Raw genomic sequence first — 17,258 nt, 5'->3', positions numbered from 1 at the left:
AGAGGTATCGCACCTAGGGCTGTTTATGTCATGAATTCTTTCAAGTACCTGGAACTTGTTGTTGTGATTTATATGATTATGGGGAGCTTAGAATTGTAGTAATTAACATGAGTTACTGCAATTTCTGAAGCACTAACACTTCTGTGAGTCACCTCCTGAAGACTAACACTTCTGTGAGCCACCTCCGGGTTTTGGTTGAAGCACTAACACTTCTGTGAGCCACCTGAAGACTAGGAGTCACCCTGGAAGCACTAACACTTGTGAGTCACCTGAAGGACTGGGACACTGGTGAGCCACCTCCTGAGCACTAACACTTCTGTGGCCTGGAAGCACTAACACTTCTGGTGGAGCCGTTCTCTGACGAACTAACACTTCTGTGAGTCACTTCTGGAAGCATCTACACTGGAGCCACCTCCTTGAAGCACTAACACTTCAGAGCCACTCCTGTAGTATTAACACTTCTGTGAGCCACCTCTTGAAGCACTAACACTCTGTGAGCTACCTTTGAGTACTAACACTTTGAGAGTCACCTGAAGCACTAACACTTCTGAGCCACCTTGAGCCTACAACACTTGAGAGATACCTCCTGAGCACTAACACTTCTGTGGTTTCACCTCCTGATGAAACTAACACTCTGTGAGTCACCTCTGACGAACTAATATCTTCTTTGAGTCACCCTGAAAGCACTACCACTTCGGAGCCACCTCCTGACGAACTAACACTTCTGTGAGTCACCCTGAAGAACTAACACTTTGAGTCACTGCCTGAAGCACTACCACTCCTGGAGCCACCCCTGAAGCACTACTTACTTCTGTGAGCCACCTCCCTGACACTACACTTCTGTGAGTCACCCCCGAAGCACTAACACTTCTGGTGAGCCACCTCCGAAGAAGTAACACTTGTGTGTGAGTCACTCTGAAAAAAATAATTACTTGAGATGAGTTACCTGAAGTGCAACACTTAATGAGAGCTCCTGAAGAAGTGAAGCACTCCCCTGAAGAAGACTTATATGTGTCACCTCCTGAAGAAGTAGCACTTATATGTGTCACCCCTGAAGAAGTAGCACTTATATGTGTCACCTCCTGATGAAGTAGCATCTATATGTAAGCCACTCCTGAAGAAGTACACCATGTGTCAATTTCCTGAGAAGTAGCACTTAGGTGTGTCTCAGAAGAAGTAACACTTATATGAGTTACCTCCAAAGCAGTGTACATTCTATATGAGTCACCTCCTGAAGAACTAACACATGAGTCACCGAGGAACTAACACGTGAGTCACCTCCCGAAGAAGTTACACTTATGTGAGAGTCACCTCCTGAAGAACTAACACTTATGTGAGTCACCTTCTTCGAAGGAAGTAACACTTATGTGAGTCACCTCCCGAAGAACTAACATTATGAGTCACCTCCGAAGAACTAACACTTATGTGACACCTCCGAAGAACTAACACTTATGTGAGTCACCTCCTGAAGAAGTAGCACTTGTGAGTCACCTCTGAAGAACTAACACCTTATGTGAGTCACCTCCCTGAAGAACTAACACTTATGTGAGTCACCTCCTGAAGAACTAACACTTATGAGTCACCTCCTGAAGAACTAACACTTTATGTAGTCACCTCCTGAAGACGTAACACTAGTGAGTCACTCTGAAGAACTAACACTTATGTGAGTCACCTCCTGAAGAACTAACACTTTGTGAGTCACCTCCTAAATAGCTAACATTATATGAATCACTTGAGGAGTAGTAGCACTTATATAGGTCACCTGAAGTAGTAAATAAATGAGTCACCTTGGAAGTAGGTAATAAATGAGTCACCTCCGAAAAGTAACATTTATGCAGTCACCTCTCAAGAAGTAGAAACACTTTGTATATGTGCAACTTCCTGAAAAATAACACTTATATGAGTCACCTCCTGATGAAGTAGCACTTTGTATATGTGTCACCTCCTGAAAAATAACACTTATATGAGTCACCTCCTTAAGAAGTAACACTTATATGGAGTCACCTCCATGAAGTAGCATTATATGTGTCACCCTGAAGAAGTAGCACTTATATGTGTCACCTCTCTGAAGAAGTAATACTTATATGAGTCACCTCCTGAAGAAGTAGCACTTTATATGTGTCACCCCGATGAAGTAGCACTTATATGTGTCACCTCCTGAAGAAGTAGCACTTATATGTGTCACCTCCTGAAGAAGTAACACTTATATGAGTTACCTCCTGAAGCAGTAACACTTATATGAGTCACCTCAAAGAAGTATTACTTATATATGTCTCCCTGAAGAAGTAGCACTTACGTAAGTCACCTCCTGAAGAAATAACACTTATAAGTGTCACTTCCTGAAGAAGTAATACTTATATGAGTCACCTCTGAAGCAGTAACACTATATGTGTCACTTCCTGAAGAAGTACCACTTATATGTGTCACGTCCTGAAGTAGGACTCATATGTGTCACCTCCTGAAGAATTAGAACTTATATGTGTCACCTCCCGAAGAAGTAGTGACTGAACTGGCCCTTTAACCTCGATTCCTTTCAGTTAATGAGGCTGGAACATGATATTATAGAGGGCTTTAGTAGCCAAACGCAATTGTCTGTTATTTATTTATTGAGGAACTATCTCAGATACAGTTCCCAGTGTATATCAACTTAATCACTGTAGCTATGAGTGTTAATGAGGACGATATTATGTTACATAGCTCCGGTTGGTGTTGGGACAATGCCTAATACCCGTCGAGGGAGAACGGTAATATACTGCCTCGAGGGAAGACGGAACCATCCACGATGGCTCCTGTGTAACGTCTTCCTCTCGTCAAGGATATCAAACTACTGCCGCATCAGGGGCCAGAGAACCGGCTACTTAATGCCTTAGCTCAGCACTATGACACGACTTCCTGTGGGCACACCTTATCACGTTCTCTGAACATGAGCCCTCATAGCTAGTGGAAAGTTACAGAGGTGATAGAGATATATAAATCAATTGTAATTAATCCTATTATATAATAATGCTGCTTATAAGACAGGGGGTTATTACAGTACTATATGTGTTCTCCAAAGAAGTAACACTTATATGAGTCATCTCCTGAAGAAGTAGCACTTATATGTGTCACCTCCTGAATAAGTAACACTTATATGAGTCATCTCCTGAAGAAGTAGCACTTATATGTGTCACCTCCTGAAGAAGTAACACTTATATGTGTCACCTCCGAAGAAGTAACACTTATATGAGTCACCTCCGAAGAAGCAACACTTATATGTGTCACCTCCTGAAGAAGTAACACTTATATGAGTCACCTCTGGAAGAAGTAGCACTTATATGTGTCACCTCCTGAAGAAGTAACACTTATATGAGTCACCTCGAAGAAGTAGCACTTATATGTGGTACCTCCTGAAGAAGTAGCACTTATATGTGTCACCTCCTGAAGAAGTAACACTTATATGAGTCACCTCCTGAAGAAGTAACATTTATATGAGTCACCTCCTGAAGAAGTAGCACTTATATATGTCACCCTGAAGAAGTAGCACTTATATGTGTCACCTCCTGAAGAAGTAACACGTATATGAGTCACCTCCTGAAGCAGTAACACTTATATGAGTCACCTCCTGAAGAAGTAGCACTTATATATGTCACCTCCTGAAGAAGTAGCACTTACGTAAGTCACCTCCTGAAGAAATAACACTTATATGTGTCACTTTCTGAAGAAGAACACTTATGAGTCACCTCGAAGCAGTAACACTTATATGAGTCACCTCTGAAGAAGTAGCACTTATATGTGTCACCTCCTGAAGAAGTAACACTTATATGAGTCACCTCCTGAAGAAGTAGCACTTATATATGTCACCCCTGAAGAAGTAGCACTTACGTAAGTCACCCCTGAAGAAATAACACTTATATGTGTCACCTGAAGTTGTAACACTTCTGTGAGTCACGTCCTGAATAAGTAACACTTGTGTGAGTCAACTCCTGAAGAAATAACACACGAGTCATTTGCTGCAAAAGTAGTACATGAATCACTGCCTGATGAAGTAACACTTACATGAGTTTTACTGAGGAAGTAACACTCTAAAAGTTGTCTCTAAAAGCCACACTAATTGTTGGGTTTCCGTCACGAACATTTAACATGAAAGAGCGAGTCCAGCACTAAATTGCCTGCAGACAGTTTCCGACAAAGACCGGTTGTGCTTACTTGAGAGAGAGAGAGAGAGAGAGAGAAGTTATTAACACTCGCCCTGTACACCGTCACAACAGTAAAACATTTAGGAAAGTTGTAACATGTTCCAGCAAGTCACTCTGAGACAGCCACTGCCCACTGTAGGAGTTAACCAACTTGTGTGTCCCTTTATGAAAACACAAAGAAACTAATTATCAGACAAGTTTCATTATCAACATTAATTGGGCTGTTCTGAAACATAACACGCATGTCCTCATCTCCTGACCGTCTCATTCATACTGCCCTCATTGTCTGGACGTCGGATATGCAATGAAGGCAAACGGGGACAACTCATATCCCTAAATATGGAGACAATTTTTGTAATTTGTGAACACAATGTTATTCTGTGTTTCTTGGCCTCTCTTCAGAGTACTGTATTACTATAATAACATTCTATTAAAGGCCACTGATATGTAGACAATACTTCCAGTGAACAAATTCCAGTTGTGGCCCTGCGATTCTATATAATGCAGTTGTTTACGATTTTCTAACTTGTGATGTTCAACAGACTAATTACAAACTCGTAGGACAACAGCAGCCAGGGTGAAAAATTTCTGCCATATTTCAAATAGATTACATAACTCAAAGGTTTATCGTGAGTTCCAGAAATCAAGCAGTTACCATAAATGATGGACGTAAGTTTATGAGGAGGCCATAATAAAGTGTACCCGTCACATTATTGAGGGAGCATGCTACAGCTACAAGTAGTTAACATAAACATACTACAGCTACAAGTATAGTTAACATAAACATACTACAGCTACAAGTATAGTTAACATAACATACTACAGCTACAAGCATAGTTAACATAAACATACTACACAGCTACAAGTATAGTTAACATATAAACATACTGCAACTACAAATACAGTTAACATAAGCATACTACAGCTACAAATACAGTTAACATAAACATGCACTACAGCTACAAGTATAGTTAACATAACATACTACCTTTACAAGTATAGTTAACATAACATACTACACAACTACCATTATAGTTAACATAAACATACTACAAGCTACAAGTACGAATTTAACATAAACATGCACAAAGCTACAAGTATAGTTAACACCAAACATACTACAAAGTATAGTTAACATAACATACTACAGCTACAAGTACAGTTAACATAACATACTGCAGCTACAAGTATAGTTAACATAACATACTACAGCTACAGAAATTGCAGTTAACATAAAGCATACTACAGCTACCAAGTACAGTTTGCATGGCATACACACAGCTACAGAGTATAGTTAACATAGAAAGCAACACTACCAAGTATAGTTAACATAACATACTACAGCTACAAGTATAGTTAACATAACATACTACAGCTAAATGTAATTAACAAAACATACTACAGCTACAAGTATAGTTAACATAAACATACTACAGCTACAAATACAGTTAACATAAACATACTACAGCTACAAGTACAGTTAACATAAACATACTACAGCTACAAGTATAGTTAACGCAAGCATACTACAGCTACAAGTATAGTTAACATAACATATACACAGCTACAAGTATAGTTAACAACATACTACAGCTACAGAGTATAGTTAACATAAAGCATACTACAGCTACAAGTATAGTTAACACTAAACATACTACAGCTACAAGTACAGTTAACATAACGCATGTACTACAGCTACAGAGTATAGTTAACATAAACACATACTACAGCTACAGGTATAGTTAACATAAACATACTACAGCTACAAGTATGGTTAACATAAACATACTACAGCTACAGGTATAGTTAACACAACATGCTACAGCTACAGGTATAGTTAACATAAACATACTACAGCTACAAGTATAGTTAGCATAAACATACCACAGCTACACGTATAGTTAACATAAGCATACTACAGCTACAAGTATAGTTAACATAAACATACTACAGCTACAAGTAAATTTAACATAAACATACTACAACTAAAAATACAGTTTAACAAACATACTACAGCTACAAGTATAGTTAACATAAACATACTACAGCTACAAGTATAGTTAACATAAACATACTACAGCTACACGTATAGTTAACATAACATACTACAGCTACAAGTATGGATTAACATAAACATACTACGGCTACAAGTAGTTAACATAAACATTCTACAGCTACAAGTATAGTTAACATAAACATACTACAGCTACAAGTATAGTTAACATAAAGCATACTACAGCTACAAGTACAGTTAACATAAACATACTACAGCTACAAGTATAGTTAACATAAACATACTTCAGCTACAAAAGGTATAGTTAACACCAACATGCTACAGCTACAAGTATAGTTAACATAAACATACTACAGCTACAGTATAGTTAACATAACATACTACAATACAGAAACAGTTAACATAAACATACTACAGCTACAAGTATAGTTAACATAAACATACTACAGCTACAAGTATAGTTAACATAAACATACTACAGCTACAAGTATATGATTTAACATAACATACTACAGCTACAAGTATAGTTAACATAACATACTACAGCTACAAGTATAGTTAACATAAACATACTACAGCTACAAGTATAGTTAACATAACATACTACAGCTACAAGTACAGTTAACATAACATACTACAGCTACAGAGTATAGTTAACAAGAAACTACTACAGCTACAAGTATAGTTAACATAAAAACATACTACAGCTACAAAATTATAGTTAACAGAAGCATACTACAGCTACAAGTATAGTTAACATAACATACTACAGCTACAAGTATAGTTAACATAAACATACTACAGCTACAAGTATAGTTAGCATAAACATGCTACAGCTACACGTATAGTTAACATAAACATACTGCAGCCTACAAGTATATATTAACATAAACATACTACAGCTACAAGTAAACATAAACATACTACAGCTACAAGTATAGTTAACATAAACATACTACAGCTACAAGTATAGTTAACATAAACATACTACAGCTACAAGTATAGTTAACATAAACATACTACAGCTACAAGTATAGTTAACATAAACATACTACAGCTACAAGTATAGTTAACATAACATACTACAGCTACAAGTATAGTTAACATAAACATACTACAGCAGCTACAAGTATAGTTAACATAAACATACTACAGCTACAAGTAGTTAACATAAACATACTACAGCTACAAGTATAGTTAACATAAACATACTACAGCTACAAGTATAGTTAACATAAACATACTCAGCTACGTATAGTTAACATCAACATACTACAGCTACAAGTATAGTTAACTAACATACTACAGCTACAAGCATAGTTAACATAAAGCATACTACAGCTACAAGTATAGTTAACATAAACATACTACAGCTACAAGTATAGTTAACATCAGCATACTACAGCTACAAATACAGTTAACATAAACATACTACAGCTACAAGTATAGTTAACATAAACATACTACAGCTACGGTATAGTTAACATAAACATACTGCAGCTACAAATACAGTTAACATAAACATACTGCAGTACAAGTATAGTTAACATCACATACTACAGCTACAAGTATAGTTAACATAACATACTAAGCTACAAGATAGTTAACATAAACATACTACAGCTAAGTATAGTTAACATAAACACTACAGCTACAAGTATACAAGTAAAAGTTAACATAAACATACTACAGCTACAAGTATAGTTAACATAAACATACTACAGCACAAGTATAGTCCTTATAAACATACTACAGCTACAAATACAGTTGTATAAACATACTACAGCTACAAGTACCAGTTAACATAAACATACTACAGCTACAAATACAGTTAACATAAACATACTACAGCTACAAGTATGGTAACATAAACATACTACCCAGCTACAAGTATGGATAACATAAACATACTACAGCTTCTAGTATAGTTAACATAAACATGCACAGCTTCTAGTATGAATTAACATAACATACTTCAGCTTCTGAAGTATAGTTAACATAAGCATACTACAGCTACAAAGTGAGTTAACATAAACATACTACAGCTACAAGTGCAGTTAACATAGGCATACTGCAGCTACAAGTACAGTTAACATAAACATACTACAGCTAGCATGATTAACATAAACATACTACAGCTACAAGTATAGTTAACATAAACATACTACAGCTACAAGTATAGTTAACATAACATACTTCAAGCTACTAGTATGGTTAGCATCAACATACTACCTTTACAAATACAGTTAACATAAACATACTACAGCTACAAGTATAGTTAACATAAACATACTACAACTACATTATAGTTAGCATAAACATACTGCAACTACAAATACAGTTAACATAAACATACTACAGCTACAAGTATAGTTAACATAAACATACTACAGCTACAAGTATAGTTTAACATAAACATACTACAGCTACAAGTACAGTTAACATAAACATGCTACAACTACAAATACAGTTAACATAAAACATACTACAGCTGCAAGTATAGTTAACATAAACATACTTCAGCTACAAGTATGGTTAACATAAACATCTACAGCTACAAGTATGGTTAACACCAAACATACTACAGCTACAGAGTATAGTTAACGCCAAACATACTACAGCGCTACAAGTATGGTTAACATAAACATACTACAGCTACAAGTATGGTTAACATAAACATGCAGCTACAAGTATAGTTAACGTAAACATACTACAGCTGCAAATACGGTTAACATAAAGCATACTACGGCTACAAGTATGGTTAACATATGAAACATACTACGGCTACAAGTATGGTTAACGCCAAGAGCATGCTACGGCTACAGAAGGTATGGTTAACATGAAGCATACTACAGCTACAAGTATAGTTAGCCCATAAACATACTGCAGCTACATGTATAGTTAACATCAACATACTACAGCTACAAGTATGGTTAACATAACATACTACAGCGGCTACAAGCGCCAGTTAACATAAACATACTACAGCTACAAGTATAGTTAGCATAAACATGCTACAGCTACAAGTATGGTTAACATCAACATACTACAGCCACAAATACACAGTTAACATAAACATGCTACAGCTACAAGTATGGTTAACGCCAAACATGCTACAGCTACAGGTATAGTTAACATAAACATACTGCGGCTACAAATACAGTTAACGCCAAACATACTGCGGCTACAAGTATGGTTGCATCAGCATGCTACAGCTACAGAAATTATAGTTAAGCATAACATACTACAGCTACAAGCATAGTTAACGCAGCATACTACACAGCTACAAGTATGATTAACATAAACATGCTACAGCTACAAGTATAGTTAACATAAACATACTACAGCTACAAGTATAGTTAACATCAACATACTACAGCTACAAATACAGTTAACATAAACATACTACAGCTACAAGTATGGTTAGCATAAACATACTACAGCTAGTATAGTTAACATAAACATACTACAGCTACAAGTATAGTTAGCATACAAACATACTACAGCTACAAGTATAGTTAACATAAACATCTACAGCTACAGTATAGTTAACAACATACTTCAGCTACAAGAGTATAGTTAACATAAACATACTACAACTACAGAAATATGGTTAACATAAACATACTACAGCTACAAGTACAGTTAACATAAACATACTACAGCTACAAGTACAGTTAACATAAACATACTACAGCTACAAGCATAGTTAACATAAACATACTACAGCTACAGAGTATAGTTAACATAAACATACTACAGCTACAAGTATAGTTAACATAACATACTTCAGCTACAAAGTATAGTTAACATCAACATACTACAGCTACACAAATACAGTTAACATAAACATGCTACAGCTACAAGTATGGTTAACATAGAAGCATACTACAGCTACAAGTATAGTTAACATAAACATACTACAACTACAAATACAGTTAGCATAAACATACTACAGCTACAAGTATATGGTTAACATAAACATACTACAGCCACAAGTATAGTTAACATAAGCATGCTACAGCTACAAGTACAGTTAACAAGCATACTACAGCTACAAATACAGTTAACATAAACATACTACAGCTACAAGTATAGTTAACATAAACATACTACAGCTACAAGTATAGTTAACATAAACATGCTACAGCTACAAGTATAGTTAACATAAACATGCTACAGCTACAAGTATGGTTAACATAAACATACTACAGCTACAGTATAGTTAACATAAAACATACTACAGCTACAAGTATAGTTAACATAAACATACTGCAACTACAAGTATAGTTAACATAAACATACTACAGCTACAAATACAGTTAACATAAACGTACTACAGCTACAAGTATGGTTAACATAGGCAGCTACAGCTACAAGTATAGTTAACATAAATATACTACAGCTACAAGTATAGTTAACATAAACATGCTACAGCTACAAGTATAGTTAACATAAACATACTACAGCTACATGTATAGTTAACATCCCAACATCACTACAGCTACAAGTATAGTTAACATAACATACTACAGCTACAAGCATAGTTAACATAAAGCATACTACACAAAGTATAGTTAACATAAACATACTACAGCTACAAGTATAGTTAACATCCAACATACTACAGCTAAATACAGTTAACATAAACATACTACAGCACAAGTATAGTTAACATAAACATACCTGCAGCTACCAGGTATAGTTAAAACATAAACATACTGCAGCTACAAATACAGTTAACATAAACATACTGCGTACAAATTATAGTTAACATCAACATACTACAGCTACAAGTATAGTTAACATAACATACTGGCTACAAGCATAGTTAACATAAACATGCTACCAGCTACAAATTACTTATGGTTAACATAAAGCATGCTGCAGCTACAAGTATAGTTAGCATAAACGCTTCAGCTACAGAAGTATGGTTAACATCCAGCATACTACAGCTACAAATAGGTTAACATAAACGTACTACGGCTACAAGTATAGTTAACGCCAAACATACTACAGCTACGGTATAGTTAACGCAAACATACTGGCTACAAATACGGTTAACATAAACATACTGCGGCACAAATACAGTTAACATAAAACATACTACGGCTACAAATACAGTTAACGCCAACATACTGCAGCTTACAGCATAGTTAACATAAGAAGCATACTACAGCTACAGAGTATGGTTAACAAACATACTACATGCAAGTATAGTTAACATATAAACATACTACAGCTACAAGTATAGTTAACATCAGCATACTACAGCTACAAATACAGTTAACATGAAACATACTACAGCTACAAGTATAGTTAACATAAACATTACTACAGCTACAGGTATAGTTAACATAGAAACATACTGCAGCTACAAATGCCCAGTTAACATAAGAAGCATACTGCAGCTACAAGTATAGTTAACATCAGCATGCCACAGCTACAAGTATGGTTAACATAACATACTACAGCTACAAGCATAGTTAACATAAACATACTACAGCTACAAGTATAGTTAACATAAGATACTACAGCTACAGAGTATAGTTAACATAAAACATACTACAGCTATAAGTATAGTTAACATCAACATACTGCAGCTACAAATACAGTTAACATAAACATACTACAGCTACAAATTATAGTTAGCAAACATACTGCAGCTGCAGGTATAGTTAACATAAACATACTGCAGCTACAAATACAGTTAACATGCAACGTGTGAGAGGAAAAGTTGGACTAGCAAGAAACACTCTGCCGTCCAGAAAACGGTGACTTCTAACTTACTTGGTGTATAATGAAGAAAAGTTAGAGTAAGAAGATTAAGAATGTTTATTACGCATGGATGATCAGATGAAAACAATTGTATTATTTACAGGACAGTACTGGGCACTCCCCCACCCTTTTATAGATAAGAACATAGAACTACAAGACTGGAGAAATTGCGGCGGGCCTATTAGCCTACTGCGTCCGTTTACATCCGACCTCTCTTGCTCATACCAACCTTTATTAATGAAGCTACCCAGCGTGTTCGATTAATGATGGTGTATGATAACTTATTCACTCATCCACTATTCGATTTCCAAACAAGTGTTTACTTATCTCGCCCTAATCTATTTTTTTATAAACTATTGCTACTTGTTCGTTGCCCATTGGTTAACTGAAGTACCTTTGCTACCACTTTTTTTAACACTGACTTCAATTTCTACACCTCAGTCATCGCCCTCAGTCTACGTTTCTCGAGGAGAGCAAATTCAGATGCTTTAATCTATCTCCATACTCAGGGTTACTAATGCGGGATTAATCTTGTCATCCTCCTCTGTATGCTTTCTAAGGATGATATCCATTCTGTGGTACGGTGACAAGCCTGAACTGTATATCCCAAGTGAGGTCTCATGCGCACGATATAGTTTAGGATAACCTCCGCTAGGTTTAACACTAACACTCCCTTGCATGAACCCAGTACTTTGTTAGCCTCGTTTGAGCAAATACTCATTGTTCTCTTGGTTTCTTGGTTTAAGATTGCAACAGCACCATTTGCATTATATAAACATTCACCAAAATGTATAATACCGAATTATTCACTAAGTTATTCAACAATGACTCAGTAGTTGTTCATGTTATACAAGCTGAGTCCATAACTTCATGAGGGGAGTCAGGCGAGTTCAAGCCACTAAGCACAACAGCCCGCCTGCCGGCTCCCTTCTCACGGTCACAAAGGCTAGACTTCTTACCACTAGTTACCAGTGAACACCTCATTAAGTGTTCCTAATATATAAGTGCCCTCAAGACACCTGGAGGACTTCACAATACATTCTCTCCCAAACTAGTACCTGTGTTGATAGCCGCGCCAGTAATAAAAAGCCCAGAACAAGTGTATACATCAACCCTGCCATAAGGTTCCAGAACCATTATATATATTTGTGTGTGATGTAAAAAACACTAACACAAGATTTCTATTCAACATTACCATAAATCTTTCTCACTGTCGGATTTCTCTATGTCAACGTTGTTCATCTGATATATGTTTTCTCTGTTTACTTCTCTAGACTAAGTACTTTACATTTTTCACATTCAATTTTGTTCTGCCATTTTACAGACCAGGCGAAAAATATGTTTTAGATATTCCTGTAGTTTATGGAGTTCTTGTCAGATTTAATTACACGCCCTAGTTTAGTGTCATCAGCAAATTTACTTATGTTGCTGTCTTTTTCTTATATCTATGTCGTTTATGTATATAATAAATAGTAATGGTTCAAGTACTGATCGCTGGGTACTCCACTCGTGACGATACTCCAATCAGATTTAGTGTCATTAATGCTGGCTCTCTGTTTCTGTCCTGTAACCACGCCCTAATCAGTTTAAAACATCTCCAATTCCATGAGCCTCCACTTCATGTATTAGTCTTTCATGGGGACCCTGTTGAAGACCTTGCTAGAGTCAGGTAAACCAGGTAAACCACATCACAATCGTGTCCTTCATTCACTGATTTGAGAAAAAAAGTTGAAAGAATGATAATAGATTTGTCGGACATGAACAACCACTTGTGAAGCCATGCTAGGAATCATTGATGAATTTGGTTTCTAAGTTATTTCGAAAGTTAGAAATTATTGCTTCCATTAATTTGCCTACAATTGATGTTAAATTAATTTAACGATTTAATAGTCTTGTTCTCTTCTATTTTGAATTTCTTTTACTCTTATCTTTTTCCTCCCAGGCCCGTTGTGGGTCGATGACCTGTGCCTGGGTGAACTATTCCCCCGTACAAAAAAAGTTAGTTGGTGTTATCTCTGATAGAAAACCCGGTTGTTGATATAATAGAGCGTTTCAGGCACACGTCTGTTCTCATGATGATCATTCCGAAGTAAACTTTACCATAATGGGATGATATATAAGAACATAAGAATGGAAGAAACTGCAACATGCCTATTGGCCAATGCTGGACAGTCCTGTTTACACAATACCTATCGTTTATATATACGTCCCACCTATATTTGAAGCTTCCCAGCATGTTAGAGTTAATGATGATGTTGGCAACTTGCTCCACTCATCTGTGCTTTATTTCCAAGCAAGTGTTTACCTATCTTGCGCTTAAATCTAAATTGTCTAATTTACTGTAAAACCAGTGCTACGAGTTTGCTCCTGGTCGGATAGTTTATGTACCTTTGTTATATCATCAATACAACCCCTCATCTCGTAAGCTACCGGGGCCGCGTATCTGGTAGCCGGCCACCCAGGTTTATTTGGCTGACATTTCACTGGGTGGCCAACATAATATTTAATCATATTAGTTAAATTTTACCCAGTTCACTGTTTCTCTTAGGTAAAATAGTGAAATCAATCACCACTGAGGTAAAGAGAAGGATTTTTGCGTCTATTGTAATCAATCACAATAACGTCCCTAGTGGGTAGAGTCTTTGTTCAGTCTCCCTCTGCTCTTCTATGCTAGCTCGGTGTCGCTCATATGTCATGTGATAATGGCGTAATTTTTTAACAAAATTGCGGATATTAACTGTTTTGCAGTTTGTAGATAGTTAAACTTTCTTTGTGACATTTTCGTGCCGCGATACTGCGGGTGTGGGGCAGGTTGTAGACATTACTGCGGGTGTGGGGCGGGTGTAGACATGATACTGCGGGTGTGGGGCGGGTGTAGACATGATACCGGGTGTGGGGCGGGTGTAGACATGATACTGCGGGTGTGGGGCGGTGTAGACATGATACTGCGGGTGTGGGGCGGGTGTGGACATGATACTGCGGGTGTGGGGCGGGTGTGGACATGATACTGCGGGTGTGGGCGGGTGAGACATGATACTGCGGGTGGGGCAGGTGTAGACATGATACTGCGGGTGTGGGGCGGGTGTGGACGTGATGCTGCGGGTGTGTGGGGCGGGTGCAGACATGATACTCCGTGTGGTAGCACCCTCGCCTGGCCTCCACCACCTGCTTCACGCCAGGGGTCCTGGCGTGTCTGAAGTGTCGCTGTCCTCTGCCTCATGTACGCCTTGTGTATATTTGATGGCATGGAGTGTAGCGTCCAAGGATGCAACACTTGGCTCCTCTCCATAAGTCATTCTTTCGATCCGGGGTACGTCCCACCCAGCTGTGATTGGGTACCTGACCACGCTGCCGAATTATTATAACTTTTGCAAAACTAACTCTGAACTCCCAAGCAACTCTGATGACAATAATATTATATACGTAGTGTCTTGTGGACTCGGCTCCAGAAACCTTGACACTACATATTCCTTGGGTCAACACCGAGATACTGAGACCATGTTGCAAACTGTAGTCCTTTTTGAAAAATTATGAATACCTAAATGCGCTTCCTGTTAAATTATATTGGTAATATAATGCACGGCTTACTTAATTCAATTTGCTCCTAAGCAAAGTAGGTCAGTATGCTAAGTGACAGCTGGAACCCATCTTGAACAACTCAGTATAGTAGGTTGCCTCCTCCCACTTCATAAGGCACATCACCACGGGAGTAAGAAAAAGACAGGTTGAGGCAGATGTGCATTGTACAATTATATATTTTAGTTTACATGACGTATATGCATCTTTTTTTCAATACACCTTAACACATCATGACAGCTATTTACATCCACCAGCGGTAAATAACTAGAATGTCATCTTTCAGTATAACTCTTGGGTTGCACTTCTTTTTTTCCATTTAATTTTTGGTATATCTTATACCCAACTCATTTTATAATTCGTAATTTCGATGTCCATTTCCTGCTGACTTTGCTTAATATAATGTTACCAGTTTCTTATTAAATTCTGCAAAATAATATAATTATTCAATAAACATTTTATCTGGACATTGCAAAGAACGATTGGTGAGCTCTGGAGGATGATAAGGAGACAGGCGTTGGACAAAAGTGTTCAGTAATGACCTCATTATCTCGTGGTAATCGTGGTGATTAAACCTGGATATACATTGTTTTGTTTTTTACGAATAGCTTCTAGTAAAACATAATGTAGTGAGGTTGGAAGTTTCTGTGGCAGTTGAAACATTCTGTAAATGATTCTGCACTGGGGATTCAGACGTAACTATTAGTCTGGTTTATACCAAGGCCCTAATATCATCCATTTTGTTTTCATGTTTTTCATTTTAGCGTAGTATATAGTATCTTCGTCCTCTGTAGGTTGTATTTGTCAATATTTAATTAACGGTGACTGAGGTTGTGTGTGTGTTTGTGTATATGTTAATAATTAACGGTTTATTGAAAAGTTCTGCGGCCAATGCAGAAAATTATACATTGGGAAAAATGACTTATACAAAGACATGAGGTTGGTGGATCGTTTAACAAAAAGCTTTCATTACTGAAAAAAGAAAGGGCGAATTGAACATGGGTTTATAGTTTATAGTTGTTGGCGGGCCTGGACTGGTCATTGAGACACTAGTGGTGTGGTGTTCAAATGGTGTTGGTAACTCGTCCTCGGGTGTTCATATAGAAGGACCTCACGTGGTCATGGGGACTGTGTGGTGTGGGGTGGTGTCACAGTACCTCACTGCTGGTGATGTTGTGTTATTCGTAGTCAGGTGCATAGCCAGCCGGCTTCTTTTTGTCCCCAGGGTGGGCGGATTAGCACTTCCTGGTCAGAAGATGGTGGTCAGTTCCAAGTGCTTATCTAACTGGTGGTTACGGCTCTAGCGGTAACGTGAAAATTTTAACCTTCCTGCTCACAAAGCTTTGCAAGGCTACAGGATCAGTAGAAAATAATGGAGCGTTACAGAAGTAGTTACTGAGCAGACGGAGGGAGGTGGACGTGTCTTCATTCCAGCAGTCACCTGCTGAGCTGAAGTATCACAATCAGTTCTATAATGTGTTAAACAGTACAGTAGGTAACAGCATCTTTAGATGGTTTATTTAGCCCAATCTGAGTGTGTCCTTTTGTAGCCCAGTCTTGTTAGCTAGAGATCTCCAGTGATAGTGATAATAACTTTGTGTTTTTATGGAATGGTGATAACAACTTTATGGTGTTGTTATTTTGATGATGGTGATAATAACTTAGTGGTGGTGTTACTGTGGTGTTGGTATTAACAACATAATGCTACACGGTGG

The 17,258-nt window shown here is 37.3% G+C and overlaps 1 protein-coding gene across 1 annotated transcript; it reads right to left on the bottom strand.

Moving 5' to 3' along the window:
- Nucleotides 1-1,018: 1,018 nt before the first annotated feature.
- LOC121855188 (extensin-3-like) lies at nucleotides 1,019-15,092 on the bottom strand (the record flags this gene model as incomplete). Its single annotated transcript, XM_042350058.1, has 3 exons — nucleotides 14,793-15,092; nucleotides 3,293-3,417; nucleotides 1,019-1,114 (listed from the first exon to the last, which is right to left on the bottom strand). Coding segments are annotated over exons 1-3 (521 nt in total), but the record flags the coding sequence as incomplete, so codon positions are not given.
- Nucleotides 15,093-17,258: the final 2,166 nt, after the last annotated feature.

This window comes from Homarus americanus, unplaced genomic scaffold, assembly GCF_018991925.1.
Source record: "Homarus americanus isolate GMGI-L3 unplaced genomic scaffold, GMGI_Hamer_2.0 scaffold22354, whole genome shotgun sequence".
NCBI classification, from domain to species: domain Eukaryota; kingdom Metazoa; phylum Arthropoda; class Malacostraca; order Decapoda; family Nephropidae; genus Homarus; species Homarus americanus.
The sequence above is the reverse complement of the archived record's forward strand: the minus strand, read 5'-3'. Positions and strand labels throughout refer to the sequence as shown.